Source organism: Hoplias malabaricus, chromosome 7 (genome assembly GCF_029633855.1).
Source record: "Hoplias malabaricus isolate fHopMal1 chromosome 7, fHopMal1.hap1, whole genome shotgun sequence".
In the NCBI taxonomy this organism is placed as follows: domain Eukaryota; kingdom Metazoa; phylum Chordata; class Actinopteri; order Characiformes; family Erythrinidae; genus Hoplias; species Hoplias malabaricus.
The window spans coordinates 37,341,948-37,365,673 of NC_089806.1; the positions used below are offsets into that span (position 1 = coordinate 37,341,948).

Genomic DNA, 23,726 nt, shown 5'->3' on the forward strand with positions numbered 1-23,726 from the left:
TTCCAGTCATATTTTACATTTTAAAGTTCATCTGAGAAATTAGAAAAACCTAAATGTACATCTATATCATCATGTTTCAATGGGGTAGGAATATGAGTGACATGTACTATGTAACAAACATAAAAATAGCCAGTTTCATTCACAATATTTTTTCAATGTTGTTAGACATGATTTTGTACCCCAGACACCCCCAAACACACACCCAAACAATTAAACAAAAACAAACACACACATACAAACCTGAGCAGAGACAGGTGCTGAGTGTCTCCACACAACTGAGCAGATTTCTCTTGATTATGTTCCCAAACACAGCAATCCAGTGCTTCTTGAAGCACTGCAGAACAGTCTCCAGAGTCCATGGAGGTTTTAAATATACTATCTGTAAAACAAACAAATGCACACACACAAACACAAAGCACGTTTTGAATTAATTTAGGATTAATTACAACTGCTCACTGGCTGAGAACGACAGCCATTTCTGAAAGAGAAGGACTAAGACCAAAACTGGGCAGGCTTATTGAGTAGCAAATGCAATTTGAATTCAAAGGACAAACACTGTTTTCTCAGTCCACATCGAACAAGCTTTTTCTTTTGAATAAAGTCTTTCGTTGTATTACGTTGTCTGTCCAGTTTTTGCCATCCACAAGTCTGATAGCCACAAAATTAAAAGCCACAATATTTAAAATCCCTTGTAAAATCTGACAAACATCACATAATAGATAATAATAATACACATAATAATTACATAATAGCAGAGTTTTGCTCAAATAATATAGAAAATGTTTTCTTTTTTCCCCAAACTTCAAGGCAAGGGTTTCTCCCTTTTGCAGCTTTCCCTGCAACGTGACTGACTCTTAGTGAAGGTCAGGAGTGTCTCTGTACACAGACGGCAAGCATTCACACTGATTTTTAACGTGTGGCAGTCTCACGTATACTGACTTTGATAAAACAAAACTATTGTTCATGCTGAGTATGAAAAACATGGCCCTGCCCAAGCCTCATGTTAATGGCTTCAAATACTGTTTTAAATTCCTCAATACTTTTTCTAAAAACACCCTATGAACAAGTTTGTTAAGTAGGTTAAATACAGTAGTTCGACATAAACTCAGTAGACGTGTTAATGTCTTCCAGCGTTAATTCATATAACTCAGAATGAAGCATGTTGCTCACCAAGATCAATCCTGAGGTCATCTAGACCCATAGATACACACACCACAAAGGGTCAGTGACCTTCAGAAACAGCACATCAGTATTACAGTTTCACACTAATAGCACTATAATGGCCATAAAAATTTCAGGTCACCTCGAGAAGGTGGTTAATCCTAAGTGCAGGAGAAATATGATCATCCTGTTTTTAAGCTAGAACCAGAACATAATTCATTTCCACGGTAACTCAACCGTGTAAAACTTGTAAGCTCTCACTCTCCCAGCTTAATTGCACTGTATGATTGGGGGAGTAACGGCTAACCGGTGGGACTGGCAAGGCCATTTGTCTTTAAACCAAGACCATGAATCCAGATCCAGCTTCTAGTGCAGTATTTTGTAATTCTGGTAGTAAAATTATTTTGGGGGGAAATTGACTGCCCCCATCGAGTCAGTCTAATAGTGACTTTAAAGTGGGTTCCAGGTCCATATTTGAAGTACAATGCTATAAGGTAAGAGTGAAGCTCTCTCTCTCTCTCTCTTTGTGTTACCTCTGTCCACAGCTCTCCATAGGCAGCCTTCATCTCTTCCTCCAGAACTGCAGACAGAGCACTCTTTAGGTTGCTCTCCAGCACAGACACACACTCGCTCAGTTCTCTCTTCACACAAGCTGCCTCCCTCCTGCTCGCCGCCTCCTCTTCATCGCACTGCTTCATCTCTTGCTCTGATTTCACAAAGAACAACTTCTTACTCAAGCGGGAAAAGTAGTGATCATATGTTTCTATCAAATATACTTCAAACAAACTGCATCTTTTTTTAAAAGACTGAAGACTAGTTTAAGAAAAAACTTCCTTGATGTTTCACACCATCTGTACCTCAAGGAATAGATAAAGAATCAGAAAATATCTTATTTTATCCTAAAGAGAACATAGTTTAAGATTCTGTAAAAAGGCCCCAGAAAACTTTGAATCTTTTGATACAGCTTTGCTAAAGGATGTTGTGTTGTGCCATCCTGAAACAAGCTTTACCCCAAGAAAAGAAAAACTGGAAAAGTTATGCATAACCATATACACTGTATCAGTTCATTTTCATGCAATGTTTTATAGATTTCTACCGCCATTCTGAATGGTTACTAAATAACTACCACCAATATTAAAACCACATTTTCTACAGAGGTCCCCACACCGCTTCTGATGTCACTAATCAAACAGTGACACCGAATTACCCAATTTCAGCACCTCAGTGCACCTTTTACAAGACGAGGAGAGGCGTAATCTGTACTATAACATTCTGTATCCTGTGAGTACTGTGCAAGTCACACCTCTCTAAACTTACTTTGAAATTAACACTTACTAATTATTAACTGTTCAGTGCCAGTAAGTAAATGCAGGAACAACCATATTAACAGATAATTACAAATATGCATCAAACACTACATATCATCTTTGTCCTAAAAAACAATATCTACCCAAAGAAGAACTCTTATAAAGTAAGATAATGTACAGAGATCTTAATCCTTCGGGTCCATACTTGAAAAAAAAGAAAAAAGAAAAAGAGAAACATGGTGTTCTTTGTACATTAACATACAAGACCTAGACTCCACTTATAACTCGCAGTATAACTGCCTTTCATAAAGCCAGGGGACTTGCTTTAAGCTCAGACTCTATGTGGCCATTTATTCAGACCCATAATGTTGAGTCACCATTGAAAAATGAAAAGAATCGGTAATGGATATTTTGTCAGATGTGACGCAAGAGTGTCCTTTTTATCTGATGGTGGTGGTTATGGCACTCTACCAGGTTTTGTGGAATCCCAGTTTCTCTTGTCTCTTAATAATGTTTTAACCCCAGTTCTGCAAAGACCTTAGACTTTCCCCTGGCTGCTGTAAATGTATTACTTTGTATCTGCCCTCTTCAGAATTATATTCTGACTAATTCATTTCTTTTAATAAGCAATCTGATTGTAATTTGAAATAAATAAATAAATAATGTTCCCAGAAAATTAGTCATCCACCTTCAGAATGACTTGCGAGTTGCCTGACCTTTCTTGGTGTGTCCTGCAGGGGGATGGGCCGTACGTGGGTTATAGCTGCGGTTTAACAGTGTGAGGTTTCCTTCTGCCTGCTCCATTAGATCTGCTTTACTCAGGGCCTTGACTCCACTCAACAAAGCCTTGCTGCATAGGTTTTTGTCATCACTAAAGCAAGAAAAGACAAAAAGAAGGATGCAAGGAATAACCGGGTAAAGGAGGATGAAGGTGAATAGGAGAAAGAGAAAATTAGGATATCAGTGTGTTAACAAATTAACTTAGGACAAGAGATTTTCTTCAGTCTTTTATAAAAAACAAATACAAGCAGAGTCAGGTGATGATCCAAGACTGTAGAGGTCAAATAGAGAATGGAAAATTCACTCACCTGCATAGAATGAGAGTGCCCTCTGGAAACAAGGTCTGGAACTGCAGACAGCAATGCAGCACCCTGTCATCATTATTCACAACATCTAACCCACCTGAAAAGATTTGATCCTTTATCGTACAGCACCCTCTAGTGCTGGTGAAGCACATACATCAATTATATAAAATACTGAAGCCCTTCTTATTTGCATTATTTAGTGGTTGAGGTATAAACAAAATCATTCAGGGGCAGAGTAGAAAAAAACGTACAGATTTCTTTACAGTGGTAATGAAATCAACCAGAAATCATGACCTCTCTATCAAAGACTATGTTAAAGAATACATGCCATACATCACTATGAATATTTATATCAAAACAATCATGAAACAATGTCTCAGACATCAGCAAATATGTTCAAAACAAACTTGTCTAATAATTATGAGTGACATGCTTTTAAAAATCTAGTACTTTTCATCTTCACTGTGAACAACTCTAAAATTATGCCTTTCACAAAAAAATATTCTGGATTACTTCCTCTAATTCACCATAATCCAATTTTAGATTAAAGGCTAAGCACCAGCGATATGAAAGTGTCAAGCAAATAAATACAGTGGGATTTGAGTTCCTAACTTGTGTTTATTGATAGTCAGAAAACGTGTTATTTCTTACTAATTCAAGGAATGACGTTTAAAAGACCGTTGGTCGCCCCCCCAACCGTGTTCGGAAACTCCGTTATCTGCAGTGCTCATTTCACTGGCGCTTTTCCAACAATATGGGCATGTAAGGACACCAACGAAAGGTGTTCAAGAGCCTCTGTAACATGGAGGTAAACAGGGTAAGGACACTCACTTCGCCTGTTTTAGTTGGTGTTAGTTAACGTTAGCTTGACTCGCTAAACTCGGTGGCTCAGATTATACTCGGCTACGTAGCTGCATTACGGAGGTTTATAGTGTCGGATGAATTCGAGTTCGACTTCGATCACATTTACAAGAATAACGGTACCTCTACATTTGAGTTTAGCTTATTGCTAGGCTATTGTCATGAATAATGTTGGTTATTTAACTAGATATAACAGTCATAACAGTCAGTCATAACGGTGTTTTACCGCGGCGTTGTTCAGCTGTTTCCACCAGTGACGTCACGGTTGCGTTCAAGAATTTCCGTAGCGAGCTCGGGTTTTTCCGTCAGTTTAATAAAATTGTCAGTTTTAAAGCAAATTAAGCTGCTATTTTCATTTTAATTCATACATATATATGTCAGTAACTAAAATATTGTGAAATATTCATGGAGGTCCATTAAGTGGTGCTTAGCCTTTAATGTTAGGTTTAGGTTAATGACAACTAGTTTTCATACATTAAACACAGGTGTGTTTTGTAAAGACAGGATAACAACGAAACGTCTATATAGATCATCAGAATAAATTTGACTGTTTTGTTCAGGTCCTCCAAATATAGTCAAACTCACATAACGTTTATGCTATGAAGCTTAAAACAGAGATACCCACAGGAAGCCTGGGAGGCTTGCTGCATCGACTGCCCCCAGAGACGTGGCACCTGGTTCTTCAGGCAGCTGTAGATGTAATGCACAGCTGGTCGGGCTTTGTGCTCCACATTCTGGGACAGTTTCCCGCTCTTCAGTGAGTCCAGTTCCTGAAGAACCACCCAGGGAACAAGCAGCGTGGGGAAGCCCAGGGCTAGAACCCAAAGGGGACAGTAAGAATAAAAAAAACATGTAAGACTTTTAAGCAGAAACACTACACAAGAATAAAATGCTGTTGAGGGGTTTAAACTACCAAATAAACAGATACATTTCTGTGTATGATCTGCATTTGAGAATTTGAAAAGCAACTTCTGAAGGAATACCTCCTTTAAAAGAAAAAAGGCTCTAATTATTCCTACACAAAATCCTTGACAACAGTCAAAAAGCTGGTATTAAGCTAATAAAACTACACCGTGGACACCTGGTCGTATAACAGGCCTTGTCCTCCTTTGCCGTAACAGAGAGTACTTTTCTGGGAAGGCTTTAGACTAGATGTTGAAACATCCTGTATTTCATTGTATTCTGTGAAGTCAACATATAAATGATGTTGCATTCCATCAGAAAAGTTGGAATTTCTGAGTTCCAAGAAGGAAACTGGAATGCCCCATAAGTCAGATTCCCTACTCAGAATGTCAGGAGAGCCTCACCAACCCTGAGTTCAGATTCCAAGATGACTGACTGCACATCAACAGTGTGTAAAGGTAGCATCAAACTGTTTATTAATGCTTCTACCTATTTGTGTCTCATTAAATCAGTCCTACACACAGTCAATCCAGTAGCTGTTTTCATGAAAAAACAGCTGAAAAAAGTTGTGCTTGTACACAACCCTGGATCAAAAAACAGGAAACAAAGTGGCTCAGAACTAACTGAAAAATTACTCCAGCCAATAAGCAAATGCTTCCTCAAAGTGTCTCGTTTACTCTCATACTTTTCTATGGAGAGTATAAAAAGCCTGAGTACAAAGCCTGACTCAACCTTTTCCATCTTACCTCCGAGCCCATGGGAAATCATCTTTTTCACAAAGTCCAGATGGCTGAGGAGAACGTTGGTGTCCAACACAATGAGGAGGTCTTCTTGGTGCTTCTCCTGACCTGAAGATGGCAATCACATATATATCAACATAAAAACAGAAATTAATATGAGCAATCAGGATAATAATACAGAAGGCATTTTCACATCCATAAATCTGTACAGTGGTTAAATTACTGAGTGCCAAGCTGGTGCTCTCCTCTGGTGGGTCAACATCCATGCAGGTAAGTTCTCCATAGCTCTCCACTAGATTCACCTGGAGTGTCCTGTCAGATCGGGCAAGGTGCAGTTCCTCAACCAGCTGCATCTACAAAATGCAACACAAAACTATGAGACCTGTAGGCTTCATCTATTAGTCTTCATCAAAAAGTCCAAACAACTCACCTCTTGGTCATTGTCAAACGTTTCTGCAGGCTCGGCAGTTTTAGTAACCGTAGCAACTTGGGAAACAGTCTAAAAGGGGAAAAGATATATTCTTAAAGTTGTTCAGTTTTCAAAATCATGAAAGAATCCCACCCTGAACCATAAAATTCTTAAAAGCCTATTCAAACTTAATTCTTAGTGCGAAAATCAGTAAAAATCCTACATTTCCTGCAGCAGTACTGCTTGGGGACCCTCTCTCTCTCAGTGGACTTGACTGCAGTTGCTGGACTTGTGGAGAAGAAAACGTTTTACATAGTTTTGAGCACACAGGATCCTGAGTAGAAACCTTTAGAGGCCTCCATTTTTTTTGCTCTGGGGCAGCATTTACAGGTAAAGAGCCCACAGAAACAGAAGTAGCATGCTGCTTGGCATCTGCAGGTGTTTTATCACCATTGTCCCAGAATAATGTATTTGACGGTGCTTTCACAACAGTAGATTTCTTTGGGATCTTGAACGCGACTGGAGGATGACATGAGGATGGTGCTTGTCTTGAGTAAGATTGTTGTCTAATTCCATCATTTCCCTGTGTTCTTGGACTTGTAGCTTTTGTATTTTTGACAGAGGGTGAGCTCTCTTTGGAACTGTGGCTGTCTTTCTTAGTGTGACATCTGTATTTTCCATCTGTAAGATCTTTGGGTAACTCCTTGGACCTCTTCTCCACCAGTTTCTTTCTTTCCTGACTTAGCTCCTCAGGCTTCCTGTGGTCCACACCAACATCATCCCGCTCCTCAGTGTTCCTCCTCTTTGTCGCTGGGTAATCTTCCTCTGGCCAAATTCTCCTCTTCTCAGTCTTCTTCCTCTTTTCATCAGAGAGGAAGGCAGGCTTTGGCAATTTCTGCCCAGACCCCTCCGCTGATGACCTCCTCTTAACCAGCTTCTTCCTCTGCTCCTCCAGGTCTTTGACTAAGACATCATTAGCATGCCTGGATGAAGCGTGGCTGCTTGAGCTTTTCCCTGAGCTTGAGACATGTCCCAAAGATGAGTGTTTTTCAGAGCCATGCAAGGCTCTGTGATCACTGTCCTGAGATACTTTGCTTCCCTTTAACACGGATGACTTGCTTTGTCCCTCTGATTTCTTGTGCCTCTCTTTCTTTGGGCTGTCTTCTGAAGACGGTGGTGGATAGTCAGTGACTTTTCTCCTGCTACAGATCAAAGAAAGCCTGTTTAAATCACAAAATAACCAAGAAAAAGACAAAGACAGCTACTGGGATATTTAAAATGATGCTCACCTAGATACATGCTTGTGTTTTTCCCCACCTCTTTGATGGCCAAGGGTCTCTTTGTCATCTTTACGCTTAAATAAATAATACAAAAAAAACATCAATAAATTAATATATAAAACCTTGATAACTGAACACAAACAAGAGACAGAAAATCAAGCTCACTTTTAAGAGTTTCCTTACCTTCCCTCGATCCTTTAAAGGGGGTGTGGATGATGTTCTCCTCTCTTTCTTATGCTTCTTTGCCTTTTTTTTGGTCATTGCTGCTGTCTGTGAGAAACAGAGGTTTTATGAAAAATGGGCCTGTTCACCGTCATATGACAATGTTTAGTAATTATCTAATCATATAATTATGTAATTAAGTGTATAGATATATAAATAAAGTTTTTAAAATCTATAGTTACACCTATATAGCACTTTTCTAGACACCCATGGACACAATACAGTCAACACACGCTAGCAAGAAGCAGCAGCCAAAAGCACACAGTATACTCTCAACCAGGAACGACCGTCCACCTGGAGGACTGCATCAGGCACTAGGGGTTCACCCAGGATAGAGTATGTATGTATATCTGGGCATGTACACACACAGATTCATTCACACCAGGCCAATTTAGAGTAGCCAATTCACCCAATCTTCATGTTTTTGGACTGGGAAAGGAAACGGGGAGACCCCAGAGGGGGAGAACATGGAAAACTCCACCCAGATGAGACATGAACCCAAAATCCCAGCATTAATAGGCAAAAATGCTGTGCCACCCATAAACATGCCGTATTTGGAAAAAATAGCCATAATGCTTTTTAAGTGGTTTAAACATGACTCTACAATTTCTTTTATTTAGTAAACACAGAATATATCTATGAATATACCATTAGTCTCCATCTTTATGTCTTCATATCCTTCCACCACAGAGCTCAAAACCCCCCAGCCCTGAAATTTGATAAGATTGGATCCTTAGGTTTATATGTAGCTAACAAACCCTGGCTGTCTGAATCTCCTTTTTTATTTTATGTCCTTTAGCATTTGGTTTTTACAGAACATTTAACAGTGTGCATGTTTTATTAACAAAGGTCACATTTTAACCCATTATCTGAGTTTAAATTTGTGGTGTGTGTACAATTCAAGAAAGAAATAATGTTTTACCACAGAGCACAACTATATTGTCCCCATTTACAAAGAAGCGTTGTTAATGTAATCAAACATAGGTTTTTGTTCATTTAAACGTAGCTGAATAAACCCGACTTAGTCAACGACCTTAACTGTAATTACTAGTAACGCATAAGTGATAACTATGAAGAGCAGCAATGGAGGACAACCGAAATTATTACTGTTTTTAGCACCTCGCTAACCTAGCCACAGCTACATTTAACAACAAAACTCTGGCATTTCTGCTCATAACAAACCGGGGAGGTGTAGCGTTATCTATCGGTCCAGCAGACAGTGAGGCGTGTCCTCATTTCTCGCTCTGTTTCTATTATTTTAAACAGTTGGAAATTCACTTGTAACACCGAAGACTGACAGAGCGTTTGAGTATTTAAACTGTACACAGTGCAGCGGGCGCTCGGGGCGGAAACTACGTAAATGTAAGCGCTGTGATTGGTCTTTACGTTTGCTCTACGTTGTTTCTCTAGGGTCTGTCCCAATCCTTTTCCTAAGCCCTAAATAGCTTCTCTGAAGTCACTTCGATTAATTAATTGTCATGGATTTGAAAAACTGAATATTTTAGGTGTGAATTTAAATAACTTTGTATTACCTATTCAGTTTGTTCATGTTCATTTCATAATTTGCAGGGCTAGAATTCAACTGATTTTTTTTCTTAAAAGTACATGCTGTTTAAATCCCCATATATAACAACATTCAAGTTTCTGTGTTTTGCCTTTATTTAATATATGACAACTTTAATTAATCCCATCCTTATTTCAAATAATATTCTGCAACTACAGCCCTGGCAAAAAAAAAAAAAATATATATATATATATATATATATATATATATATATATATATATATATATATATATATATATATATATATATATATATATATATATTCAATTCCCCTCAAAGCAAAATTCTTCTTAAGCCACAGTCAAACACACACACACACAATACTGCCCTCCCTGTTACTATAGTTGTAACACAGTTTGGCAGTAAGCTAAACCTTTCCAAGAATGTGAAACAGACAGAGCTACTTCTGTAGCTCCAGGATTTATTCTCGAACATGTATATGGTGAAACAGTAAATACATATAAAAAGGTTCCTTACATATTAATATAATGTTTGTAATCTATATGGAAGCAAATCTGTCTCATCAGACTTTTGAAATATTACCACCTTTGAATTTGTAGCACTGCATTTTTTGCACTGAAATTCTGCATCTGAATTTTGCTGCTTTTCCACATTCTGTCACATCACATGCTCTGTTCAACGGGGCCATTACAAAAACATTTCCACGGTAAAATTTCTTCATCTTCAGGATGTCAGCAGTCAGTTATAGACTTTCAGATTTTTGAGACACTTTGAAAATAAAGAGATAATATCCGCGGAAGGAAGCTAAACATGTAGTTTTTCCACGGTGTGGAAGTTCGTATTTCGTGTTCGTATTTAGCGGCGACATAATGCAACTACTGCATTTACATTTATGCATTTGGCAGACGCTTTTATCCAAAGCGACTTACAAAAGAGGATCTAACATTCAAACTACAGCACAATTTATACAAAATACCTTACATTAAGTGCAATATGCCAGGAAGTAATAAGTAATAAGTGCAAAAGATACTCTCGTAAGCAGCATTTAAGGTGAAAGAGAAAATCCAAATGAATCGATTGCTCACCCTTGGTGTCCCGGATGTGTATCTGAATTTTTTGTAACTCGTATTTTGGTTTCTGAATGTCGTCTACAGAATTTCAGCAACTTCGAAATATATTGTTTGAATTTTTTAAGCTTGATTATTTCTATCTGAATTTATTAACCTTGAATAGTAACAGTGAAAATGTGTTCTTGAAAATTCACAAGTTCTATTCAAGAGCAATTATATTCAGATGCATAATTTCGAAGCAAAATATTCAGAGGTGTAAATCTGAAGACATAAATTCTAAAGCAGCAAAATTCAGATGCAGAATTTCAGTACAAAAATATTCAGTGTTACAAATTCAAAGGTGGTAATATTTCAAAGTCTGATGAGACAAATGTGCTTCCATAAATCTAATACAATCTTCTTTGAACTTCAGTAGTCTTAATATCAATTATATCACATATTTAATAAATCTAATAATACTGTACACATACATATAGATATAACTTATCACATAACTTACTAGTAAAATATTTGCTTGCTCACACATTAAATATATTGACATTCTCCGCTAATTGAAGTACATTACTAAACTCTATACATGACATACTGCTGAGATATAAACTAAATTAAGTGTGACATAATGATGAATCTGTAATAATAAAGTTAACAATTAACACTTAAATAAAAAAGATAACTTACAGCTGTTGCTTTCTGTAACAAACTGACATTTCTTTCAAATGACAATCGCACAGAATTCTGAATAGTTTTGAGGCTGCTGTGAATGTTCTAATTCAATAAACACCATATACATACATTATATACAGCACACATACATGTATATATATATACACACACAGCCACCATATTGCCAATAGTACCCACTCACCCATCCAAATCATTGAATTCAGGTGTTCCCGTCACTTCCATGCCCACGTGTATAAAACCCAAGTACCTAGGAATTCAAACTGCTTCTACAAACATTTGTAAAAGAAAGGGTCATTCTCAGGAAGTCAGTGAATTCCAGCAAGATACTGTGATAGGATGCCACCTGTAAAATCGCCTCACTACTAAATATCTGTGGGAAGTTTGGGGATGTCCCCTTCCTGTTCCAGCACGGCTGCGCACCAGTGCACAAAGCAAGGTCCATAAAAACACGGATGAACAAGTGTGATGTGAAAAATCTTGACTGGCTAGCACCTCAACCCGCTAGAACACCCTTGGAATGAATTAGAGTGGAGACTGCAAGCCAGGCCTTCTCATCCAAAGCTTTCCATAAACACACTCCTGAGCCTTATGGAAAGCCTTCCCAGAAAATTTGAAACTGCAATAGCTGCAAAGGGAGGTGGTTGGTGTGTTCTCCCTGTGTTTGTGTGGGTTTCCACAAGATATTTGAGTTACTTCCCACAAACCAAAAAAAACATGTTGGTAGACCAACTGGCTGTGAGAAACCGGCCAAACGTGTGCGTGTTAAGCCTGTGATGGAATGCCACTCTGTCCAAAGTGTGTTCCTGCCTTGTGACCAATGTTTCCTGGTTGGCACCAGATGATCTGGATGAATGTGCGTTTGCGGCACACTTTTCTCTCTCACACACACACACCTCAAACTGTGATTCAGCTCAACAATCAGAAAATAAAAGTTTGTAGTTTGTGTAGATTTCATATACACAAACTGTTTAAAAGTTGGCCTATGCCTTAAACTGCACTAATACAATTAAGTGTTAAATACAAAAGAGTACAGATGGACTCCAACACGCTTAAATAGAAATTCAAGTATTATACAAACGATACACACAAACAGGAATTAACAAAAACATTTACTTTATTCCATGTTGAATTATACGCGTTGAAACATGTTCTGAATAGAGAATGAAGAAAAAAAAATTCACAAACCAAGAAAAACACTGATTTTCTCTTTTTAAATATATTGCAGCCATTCAGCTGATTACAAGAAATAAGAAAAACTGAAAGTGTTCATCTTATGGAAAAAACTAAGCTCTCCTGCTAAGTACTTCCCAATTGTAAGAAGAAATTCTCAAAGGTTATAAACAACACTTTAAACCCAGGAAGAAGACCTAGTGTGGAAGGGGTTCAAATATTTTGTACAACTATGCATTACATAATATTTATAGCAAATTGGAGCTTAGCACAAACTCACAGATGATTTGTGTAAGAGTCTGAAACCAGGATAAAGAAGCTTTGTAAACGTGGTCTGGGTTCGGTGCAGCAGTGTAAATTCATTGTAGTCACCGATCTTGTAGAAAGCCAGAATGCCTGCACCTTTATCCAGATAAACCCCTACTTTTTTCAGGGAATATACAGAGATCTCAGTAGCAACGCAGTTATGTCTGAACCTGCAGCTGTTGCTGTTACATTCCAAACTCCATGACAGATCATTATATCCAAACTTGCCTATATCTCCCCACCCGTTCCTAACTATACTGCCATATGACAGAGCAACGTGAACTGTGCCAGTTACAGTGACCTCCCAGAAACAGCAGCCTTTAACAGGAGAATCACACAGAACTTGGTGCTCTGAAGTAAATCTCTGTGCGTTAGGCGTAACTTCTGATATGGTGTTCGTGTAAGATGAAAACTCAACCTTCCGGTTCTCTTCAGACAGCTTCAGAACTGAGTGACTTGACTCAGGAGAAAGCTTCAGCTTGCAGAAATCTAATATCACAGTCAAAAGAAAATTATTTCACTTCACAATAAACCCAATGTTGAAGAGACTTCTGGTAGTTTCACTGAATCTGTGTCTGAACTGTAATATCAAACAATTTTAAAAACATGCATTAAAGGCTAAGCACCACTTCATGGACCTCCATGAATATTTGACATTATTTTAGTTACTGACATATATAAGTATGAATTAAAATGAATATAGCAGCTTAATTAGCTTTAAAACTGACAATTTTATTAAATTGCCGGAAAAACCTGAGCGCGCTACGGAAATTCTTGAACGACGCCTGAACAACACCGGGGTAAAACACCGTTATGACTGACTGTTATGACAGTATCTAGCAAAATAACCAACATTATTCATGACAATAGCATAGCAATAAGCTAAACTCAAATTTAGAGGTACCGTTATTCTTGTAAATGTGATCGAAGTCGAACTCGAATTCATCCGACACTATAAACCTCCGTAATGCAGCTACGTAGCCGAGTATAATCTGAGCACCGAGTTTAGCGAGTCAAGCTAACGTTAACTAGCACCAACTAAAACAGGCGAAGTAAGTGTCCTTACCCTGTTTACCTCCATGTTACAGAGGCTCTTGAACACCTTTCGTTGGTGTCCTTACATGCCCATGTTATTGGAAAAGCGCCAGTGAAATGAGCTACAGATAACGGAGTGAGCGGATGGTCCTTTCCACAGTGCCCGTTTAAAGTTGACAAATTTAGTCCATTTTCTGGATATTTTGGGATCTTTGGGCCATTTGTGCACAGATGTCCCACTGTACATTGAATGATTGCAGCCAAAAACAACACACCTTTTCGCCATTTTGCATTAAATTAAGTGCAATCAACTTCTAGAGTTGTTGTCCATCATCTACGTCACAGGCAAGACGCCTATTAGAGTTTCTGAACACCGTTGGGGGGGACGGGACCAACGGTCTTTTAAACCTTATTCCTTGAATTAGTAAGAAATAACATGTTTTCTGACTATCAATAAACACAAGTTAGGAACTCAAATTCCACTGTATTTATTTGTTTGACACTTTCATATCGCTGGTGCTTAGCCTTTAACCTTTATTGATTGACTGTGTTGCTGTATGCAATTTATCTTATATACAATCAACAAACAAACTAACCATCTGGTACTCTTTGTAACCTCAAATCTAATAGTTAGTGACCACCTCTAAAAATACATCTGTTTACATTGCTCTTCATTTCGTACAATAGTTTTATGTTGATTCTTTCAAGATAACAGCAGATCAGAATTAGCCTCGTTTATGTATTTCAGTCATAGGTCATATGAATTAGTAAATCAATGTACTGAAGTTATAAATAAAGATTATCAAAGCTGGTGCTGGATTTGGACTAGCCTGGGTCAATGAAGGCTAAATGACTTACGTTCTTGGAACTCCTGTCTGGTCTTGGGGTTGGCCGGCAGGATTATTTTGATTTTTGCAGCTGTAAAAGGAGATTCAGGCATAAGACATACTGAACCCAGGCTACCATAATCATATATATATTTTTTATTGCAGTTTCTTACCAGCTGCCATCATCTCTTTTATTTTCTCATCAATAAGTTTCTCCAGCTGCTCCTTCAACCCTGATAAAAGAGCAGTGCTATCCAAAAATGAGGGGTTCTCTCTCACAGGGTTACTTTGTGGTCTCTCTCTCTCCCAGAACGCAGAGAGAGACAGGAGTTTCTGTTGAGATAATGATGTTAAACCTGATAAATGTCAAATAATCTTTGCAAAGTAGTATTTCTATAGAACAGTTGAAAGGCCAGTCCCATTACTTGGATAGAGAGTATGGGGTCATCTGCAGGTCCAAGTTGTCTGCCCTCAGCCTCACCCAGTTTAAGACATGCGATCTTCTGCTCAAGCTTATTTTTGAGCTTTTCTGCTTTCCCCAACTCATTCTTCTCATAGTATTGGATCATACGAGAAATCTGCGACAATTTCCCCTCAAGTGATCCAGTAATTTCTGTCACAAAGTCTTTATTAATCTTCACAGCTGCCTGTGCTGTGGTCTGGATCAACAGATGTAGTACAGGTGAAAAAAAAACAGCCATTTACTGTCAACATGCATTTTACAGGGAAAGAAATAAGGTAATAAACAATGAATTGTTAAATATCATTCATTTTATGTAACCACTTTATTCTGATCAAGGCTGTGGTGGTTCTGGAGCCTACCCAGAAGCACTGGGGCAAGTTAGGAACACACCCAGGACAGGGCTGTCTGTCCACATGGCATCACAATCGTAAATATTAATAATTATTTGTTTATTCATAGTTAAAATGCCTTACAATAAACATGAGGGTAATGTTCTAAAAAAATAATCTTACCACTACTTCTAATAATAATAAAACTTACAGAACAAGCCTCTACAGCCTTATTAAGCGCCTGCAACTCATTCTTCCTTTGCAGTTGTAGTATTATCAAGTTCTCCTTCAGTATTTGCAGTGGTTTCTGTCAAAAGAAACACAGAATCAGTGAAAAGATTTTTTTTTTGCAAATTGAAATGTTATAAAATTGTTTTGTATATTGAGTCTAATCCTAAATTACGTTTTCTTTCCTAAGGAGTGTCTCTTCATGTCTCTAGAAAATGGTTCCAAAATATTTCCTCAGACATTTGTCACAAATTCGAAATAAGTTATAAACAAAGAAATTCAGACCGTTTTGATGTGAAATGCTTAATTTTATCATAATGTAAAAGTTGAAACTGTTCACAGCAGCAGTGATAAGAACCAGACATCTGAAAACTCTAAGCCTCAAAAAGATCATCTGGGATTAAGCCTAGACCTGGACTACACAGCATTTTTAAATTGTAATTTTCCATTGAAAAGATGATATAGTCCAGGACTATGTTTAATCCCTATCTAGGAAACTACCCCTAAATGTTTATAATTTAATTGCTCAATGAGACAGTGTTGTTTAATGTAGTTCTGAGAAAAGGTTTGGCTTAAAACCTTAGTTTTTTATTATCCAGTTTACCACTATGTTTATAAACAGTAAACTTATACAAAGACTAGCTTGAATTACATACTGGTCTGGTGCTGATTAAGCTGGTCACCCTTTACGGTCAGCATTCAAAACATACTACTGCTAATCATATTTTATTCATATATATATTTTTTTTACATAATTTGAGCATATATGCCTTTTGCTGTTGTTGTTTTTGGCTGCAATCATTCAATGTACAGTGGGACATCTGTGCACAAATGGCCCAAAGATCCCAAAATATCCAGAAAATGGACTAAATTTGTCAACTTTAAACGGGCACTTTGGAAAGGACCGTCCGCTCACTCCGTTATCTGTAGCTCATTTCACTGGCGCTTTTCCAACAATATGGGCATGTAAGGACACCAACGAAAGGTGTTCAAGAGCCTCTGTAACATGGAGGTAAACAGGGTAAGGACACTCACTTCGCCTGTTTTAGTTGGTGTTAGTTAACGTTAACTTGACTTGCTAAACTCGGTGGCTCAGATTATACTCGGCTACGTAGCTGCATCGACTTAGATCACATTTACAAGAATAACGGTACCTCTACATTTGAGTTTAGCTTATTGCTAGTCTATTGTCATGAATAATGTTGGTTATTTAGCTAGATACTGTCATAACAGTCAGTCATAACGGTGTTTTACCGCGGCGTTGTTCCGCTGTTGTCCACCAGTGACGTCACGGTTGCGTTCAAGAATTTCCGTAGCGAGCTCGGGTTTTTCCGTCAATTTAATAAAATTGTCAGTTTTAAAGCAAATTAAGCTGCTATTTTCATTTTAATTCATACTTAAATATGTCAGTAACTAAAATAATGTGAAATATTCATGGAGGTCCATTAAGTGGTGCTCAGACTTTAACGCTCATGTGTACTCTACCTGTTGCTCTGCCCACTGTTTGGCGGCGGAGACAGTTTTGTGGTCACTGTGGTCGTCCATGGCGCAGAGGAGGCAGATACAGCGCTGGTCCTGGACACAGAACACGTCGAGGACTTTGTGGTGAACAGAACACATTTTCTCCTGTAATCGCGAGCAAGGTTCAACGAGTGTGTGCGCCTGAAAGACGGGGAAGTCGTGGTGTGTCCTGAGGTGAGTTTCACAGAAGGAGGCCACGCAGGTGAGGCAGGATTTCACAGCTCTGCGTTTTTCTCCGCTGCAGAAATGACACTCGCCGCTATTTAACTTCACCTCGGCGTTTTTATCCGTGTCTCTGCTCACACTGAGACTCCTCAGCACTTCAGAAAGAACGGTGTTCTTGTTAAGAGCGGGTCTCTCAGAGAACTGACTTCTGCACTGAGGGCAGCTCGGCGCTTTGTTTTTCAGCTCCTCTTCAGCCCAGCACTCTCCAATGCACGTCATACAGAAGCTGTGGCCACAGGGGATGGTTACTGGATTTTCCAGGACGTCCAGACACACGGAACAGAAAAAGCAGTCCTGAAAGTGTCCCTCCACTGGCTGGGCCATGTCTTCAGCGGTGAACAACACAACGGTGGCACACACAAGTGACAAGATTTATATAAAAAAAAAAAAAAAACACACACAGTTCTACCTCACGGTTTCGCGCCAAAAACTTCAATTAGCATGCGCAGTACGTACCTCTATTTATACATGTTTTAATTATTATTTTTTTTTAACAAAGCATATATCATAAAACTCCACATAAAATACATCCAAGAGAGAAAGATATAAAAATTAAGCAGTAACAACAATAATAAAAAAAGCTTTATGTACAAATCGTGGCCAAAAGTTTTGAGACTGACCCTAATTTAGGTTTTCGAGTTTGCCGCTTCAGTTTTTATGGTGGCCATTTGCTTTAACTCTAGATTGTTATAAACAGCTATCAGATGAATTACAACTAAGTGCAGTGTCATTCCTTGCCATGAAAATCAACTTAATCACAAAATCCAATTTCCACTGCATTTCAACCCTGCTGCAAAATGACCTGATAAAATCATTCCTGAGATCTTGTTAGCTCAAGAGAAAGTGTTAAGGAGACGGTGGACCACTGTTGTCCCACTGAGGGCAAAGTTGGAGGTCCACTAGTGTTTTAAACAGCGTTTTCTGGGCGGACCACTGGTGATTAAACAGAATTTTAGACAAAATGCCACATTTTAGCACTTTTCCATTCACAGTCCAATTTACATGTTTTCCTTTATTAGATTCTTTTGTTATTCTTTATAAATAAGATTAGTAAATCATTTTAATCCAGCACAGTGTCAACATTTTTAGTATAATCATTTTATATCAGGCTTATACTCATTATTATATCTCTCATAGTTGTTGGTAATATTTGTATTACTTTGTTTTCCAGAATAAAAGTCCCTGTGAATTTAAAATCTGTGTGAGGATATTATAAATGAGATATATTCTGTACAGGACAGTAATCTGAGTGGTCCGATGGTGGACCAGCAGTGGTCTACAGTTAGCCTTTTTGTGCCAGTGGACCGATATATGCTCGCTGTCATGCTAACTGAATTAGCAAAGAAAATGTTTGCTTTAAAATGGGGAGTGACAAAATCATTGTCTTCTGTTAACCATGGTTACCTCAAAGGAAACATGTGCAGTTATCATTGCTTTGCATTATAATGCATTTACAACATGAGCCACATGAGTCCATTCTTAGTCCCATGATTAAAATAAAGGAGCAGAGTTTGTTTGTGAGGATCCATTCATTCTTTTTCCTGATGCAAATCAGAAAACATGTGGTTGATCAGGTTTTTGCTTTGCAACACACATCCTGTAAAGAGAAAACCCAATTAAGTACAGTTCGTTAAATATTCAATGCTTTAAATCTCACTCGATGAAGCTGTTGAGACTCACGTGACTCTCTCACTCTCAGCTGTAGTTGGAGCATCTTCTGTTGGAGTTTCTCTCACTGCAGAAATATATATCCACCAAACACAATGAATAACTTGATCATTTATTTTTATAAAAACAAGATAATTGATCTTTTTTAAAAATGTTAAAAATGTCATTAATATAAAACAAAGATTACCTTTAATAAGAAGTGTGAAAAATCTCAAATCTCCCTGAACTGAACATCTGTATTCTCCCTGATCCTCTTCAGTCAGGTGTGATATGAGCAGAGAGAGGGCTCCTGAGTTCTGATTGGTCAGTCTCACTCTATCTCTGTGCTGTCCAGTCTGTGCAGGGTATATTTCTTCAAAGTCATAGGTTACAGATTTATCTGATTTAAACGTCCATCTCACAGTGTCTGGTTTGGTCTGTGGGTCAGTGCAGGAGCAGGGCAGGACGACAGACTCTCCTGAGAAACCTGTCACTTCCACAGTCTCTCCACTTTTCACCAAATCACAAGCTGCAAAAATAAAGAGTGATCAGAAATACAGCTTTTATTGACAGACTGCTTTTAATAACAAGGTCCAAATATGACTGAATCTATACACAGTACAAAGATACAAGATTAATAACCCGTTTCTGTGTTATTTTCTTAATTGCCTTGTTGACTCATATCAATATGTTTTCATATTTTAAACTTTACCTTTTACATGTAGCCAGAATTCTCTGCTTCCCTTCTCAGTCTGACACCTGTAGTCCCCCTCGTCGTCTTCTCTCAGGTCAGATATGAGCAGAGAGAGGTTAGAAGGATGATCCTCATTAAACCACTGTAGTCTTCCTTTGTGCCGACCATCCTTCACCACGTCAGTCCAGCCTACTTCTGTACTATGTACCATCCAGATAAATGTCTGATGTTTGTACAGAGGGTCAGTGCAGGAGCAGGGTAGTAGTGCTGACCCACCCTTGTGTCCAGTGACCTCTTTTACATGCCGTTCACCTGAGAGAGTGCAGCCTACACAACACAAAGAACAGCTCCTATCATATTATTAAATTCCAAAATAACATACATAACTCTGGGGGAAAAACACATTTTAAATAAGTGCACTTACCTTCAGTGATGTGAAATACAATGAGCAGAACATATACACACTCCATCGTCACAGACCCTTCTACACCCCTCAAAAACACACACCCTCTCTACCACATGGCCTTTTATATTCTCTTTAGTTCTCAGGAAACCTCAAGAGCCACTGCCTCATTTCTACATTTTGACAATCACACAGCACTCTCTTGGTCACTGTCATATTTCATCCTGTTTATGTGAACTTGAGGACGTAAGTAGATTATTATCGTGACACTGAGTTTCAGGGTCTGAAGGGAGTATGTGAAATGCACAGTACTTTGCAAAATCTTAGGCACTTAGGATGATTATAAGTATTTAAATGATTTATCTTTTGAGTCACCAATCAACCTACCAACGTGTGTTTTTGGACTGGGGGAGGAAACCCACGCGGACACAGGGAGAACACACCACACTCCTCACAGACAGTCACCCGGAGGAAACCCACACAGACACAGAGAACACACCACACTCCTCACAGACAGTCACCCGGAGGAAACCCACGCAGACACAGAGAGAACACACCACACTCCTCACAGACAGTCACCCGGAGGAAACCCACGCAGACACAGAGAGAACACACCACACTCCTTACAGACAGTCACCCGGAGGAAACCCACGCAGACACAGAGAGAACACACCACACTCCTCACAGACAGTCACCCGGAGGAAGCCCACGCAGACACAGGGAGAACACCACACTCTTCAAAGACAGTCACCCGGAGGAGGACTCGAACCCACAACCTCCAGGTCCCTGGAGCTGTGTGACTGGGACACCTACCTGCTCCAAATGTCTCTCCACACAGTAAATTAAATTAAATTTAAATTGTGGGCCCTGCATCTATAATCTATGAAAGTTTAACTTTATGAATTGAATTATGGAAATTAATCAACTTTTCCATGATGTTCTAATTTTTTGGAATGGATCTAAGACTCAGTGTTAAGTTAACACTAATAGTGTTGATTTAACAGTGGGGAATTTACAGTGCATGTGTGTTATACTACAATGAAGTGTTAGCTGCGGTTCAGAAAAATATAGGCACAGGTATATTTTGGAATTGGAGCAAATCTGGTTGATAAAAAGAAGAACTAACTTTGTTGAGGTTATCAGATTCACCCAAATGACCAATGTTAGTTTATATCTTACAACATTATCATGAAACCAACTGCATGCTTGTGGCACACGGTTTCTCAAAGACCACATGTTTAGAAAAACTGGCCACTTCCCTTTCCTCAGAACATGAGCTTGGAAATGATGAGAAAACTAACAGCAGTCTTGTGGTTAACTCGCCATTATATGTGAGCTAAGACTTCATACACAACAGCCAATAGACCACACCTTCGTCACCAAACAAACTTCAGACACTAAATTTGGCTGTATTCATGTGCACATGTGGCTTGACCACATAAGACTCTTTGTTAGCTGTAAATGTGCAAAAGCCAGTGTTTACGCACTAACCCAGATAGCATTAAATGTTTGGCAAATGGCCTACATTTGACCCTAAATGACGGGGTTGATTCAGGGTGAGTCTGACTCCCTCAACTCAGCCACAAGTCCTCTATATACAGGCTGGATATCAAATGCACTGTGACCCATTTGGCCCACGTCTGGCCCTCAACACTTGCCAGTGTCGTAACTGAGCCGTAAGCGCCAAAAGTGAGACAGATTAGACCCAAATGTGTCTGCTGTTGGGGAAGTTGGCAGTTAAGAGCCATTTGGTTTGGAGCCTAAGAAAAAATTAAACATTGGGCTGTGTTTCCTAAAAAAAGCATCTTAGAACAAAGAAGATTCTAAAATGGTGGAGTGAGCATAACACTACACTCTCTCTCACTGTCACTGTGTTGTGGCTGCAGTTAAAGACCTGCTGCATGTTGTAGGGAAAGAGCATCAGGTTTGGTGAGCATTTTTGTGATGATTCAAACCAAAAGTTCTGTTTGATTTAAAATAAGATCTTTACGCACTATAATTGTGGTCAGTGAAAATACTAGAGGTCGGGGCTGACGTAGTAATTGTGACAAGACCGATCACAATAATATTTCAAGAAAAGACAAACATGAAATGACACAATGATCTGCTAGACTTACACCAAATGCGGTAGACAGATCTACAATGTTGTAATAAAATTATGAGGTCGTCATGCTCTCCCATCATCCTGATCAGTTGGTGTCAGTCGAGCAGGAAAGCTGTCTGATGTCAGTCTTTTTCTCATTTTCAGGCTGTGAAAAAAACACTTACTTTAATATTGCCTCATGCAATAAGTCACTCTTCAATATCCCAGACTGTGAGCATAAATCAATTCCTTGGCTTAAGAATTCAGCACCCTGCTGACTGTAGGCCACTCCTGGCCCACCATTGGACCACTCAGAGATTACTGTCCTGGTAACTCAGTCTGTCACTCAATCTGACAAAAGGCCTCTTCTAGGCCCAGCCAATATGCAGTCTGACACTAACTGACAGACGCTGCGAGAGACTGCTGATATATGAAATTAATATAGGAGTCCTCCTCATTGTAGGATTTACCCGTGCGCCTGAATCCTCCAGAGTATATTTTCTCTTTGGAGACTAATGTAATTTGTGCACTGTCCCTTTAAAAAAAAACAACAGTCAATAAATAATTCATACACAGTTGGTCATCTACAAATTTTATACATAGATTATTATACTATATATATACTATATACATTTTATACATAGATTACTTATAATTTTATATGAAGTATATGGTTTATTTAAAAATGATTAACTATAAAATGCCACTTTAAATAATTATGCAACATAGGAACTCAGGCAGATGAAATCCAAACTGAAACATAGTTCCATCACATCAATGAATATGATGATATTATGAAGCAGGCAGAGGTCAGGGAGAATAGAGGTCCTGCTCGTGCAAGGCATTGGTGCTGAGGCCGGCTTCATCCAGGTAGGCAATGTTTATCACTGACTGTTGGGAAGTGCTTCACATCTCTGTGGGCTCAGTTTCCTGTACATTTCCTGTATTTCTTTGTAAAACAGAATGGTATGTTCATTCAAATTGTTATAAATGCATACCACTGCAATGCAACAGTTAAACAAAATTACATTCTTTTCAGAAAATAAATAAATAAATATTAAATATTAATATCTGTATTGGCACTTTGTACGGGATCTGAAGGGGAATGTGTGGTAACGCACAGTACTTTATGGTGTGGATCAGTTCAGTCGGTTACAGCACTGTGGCTCCCCCTTGTGGTGTTTCAGAGAAAAATAATAATTCATCTGTTCCAGTTAAGAAACAAACACAATAGCTTCAGAGCTTCAGTCTGTACAACGCCGACACTTCTGTGTCTGTGAAATACATCACAAATTCATTCATTCACTGTCTCTTCTCCAGTTCAGGGTCGCGGTGGGTCCTACACGAAATCACTGGGTGCAATGCGGGAACACACAATGGAGGGGGCGCCAGTCCTTCACAGGGTGATATACACATTCACAACATGTATTAGGCACCCCTAAATTACAGTGAAATGGACTACTTTAAGAACCACACACAGTTTAAAGACACCAGTGCCAAAGGTGGACTAAACTGTATAAAGCCCCCCAGCACTGGGCTGTGAAGCA

At 38.7% G+C, this 23,726-nt stretch overlaps 2 protein-coding genes across 3 annotated transcripts in view; both read right to left on the reverse strand.

Moving 5' to 3' along the window:
• The window catches only part of swt1 (SWT1 RNA endoribonuclease homolog), a 28,320-nt gene extending 19,023 nt beyond the window's left edge, over positions 1-9,297 (reverse strand). The window contains exons 1-13 of one of the 2 annotated variants that reach the window (XM_066677711.1): positions 9,151-9,297; positions 8,617-8,677; positions 7,930-8,016; positions 7,756-7,820; positions 6,690-7,668; positions 6,488-6,556; positions 6,281-6,410; positions 6,064-6,165; positions 5,040-5,228; positions 3,557-3,650; positions 3,185-3,339; positions 1,695-1,867; positions 241-379 (exon numbers count right to left, since the gene is read on the reverse strand). In XM_066677711.1, coding sequence (XP_066533808.1) covers positions 241-379; positions 1,695-1,867; positions 3,185-3,339; positions 3,557-3,650; positions 5,040-5,228; positions 6,064-6,165; positions 6,281-6,410; positions 6,488-6,556; positions 6,690-7,668; positions 7,756-7,820; positions 7,930-8,016; positions 8,617-8,619 — 2,185 coding nt within the window. In that variant the 5' untranslated portion in view covers positions 8,620-8,677; positions 9,151-9,297. The remainder of the gene's footprint in view (positions 1-240; positions 380-1,694; positions 1,868-3,184; positions 3,340-3,556; positions 3,651-5,039; positions 5,229-6,063; positions 6,166-6,280; positions 6,411-6,487; positions 6,557-6,689; positions 7,669-7,755; positions 7,821-7,929; positions 8,017-8,616; positions 8,678-9,150) is intronic. The other variant, XM_066677712.1, reaches the window with a different exon arrangement.
• A 3,076-nt stretch (positions 9,298-12,373) lies between these two features.
• Positions 12,374-17,769, reverse strand: LOC136702443 (E3 ubiquitin/ISG15 ligase TRIM25-like). The gene is made up of 6 exons (XM_066677501.1): positions 17,092-17,769; positions 15,590-15,685; positions 15,012-15,245; positions 14,760-14,919; positions 14,618-14,677; positions 12,374-13,213 (listed from the first exon to the last, which is right to left on the reverse strand). The coding sequence occupies exons 1-6, from the start codon at positions 17,674-17,676 to the stop codon at positions 12,684-12,686; spliced, it is 1,665 nt and encodes a 554-aa protein (XP_066533598.1). The 5' UTR covers positions 17,677-17,769; the 3' UTR covers positions 12,374-12,683.
• Positions 17,770-23,726: the final 5,957 nt, after the last annotated feature.

What these genes read in the sequence shown, in the direction of transcription:
- LOC136702443 (XM_066677501.1), bottom strand. Translation starts at nt 17,676, where the DNA reads ATGGCCCAGCCAGTGGAGGGACACTTTCAGGACTGCTTTTTCTGTTCC. An exon ending in AGGCTGTAGAGGCTTGTTCT is followed by an intron (nt 15,246 to 15,589) that starts GTAAGTTTTATT and finishes CTGTTGATCCAG; the next exon opens with ACCACAGCACAGGCAGCTGT. An exon ending in CAGACAGGAGTTCCAAGAAC is followed by an intron (nt 13,214 to 14,617) that starts GTAAGTCATTTA and finishes CTGTGATATTAG; the next exon opens with ATTTCTGCAAGCTGAAGCTT.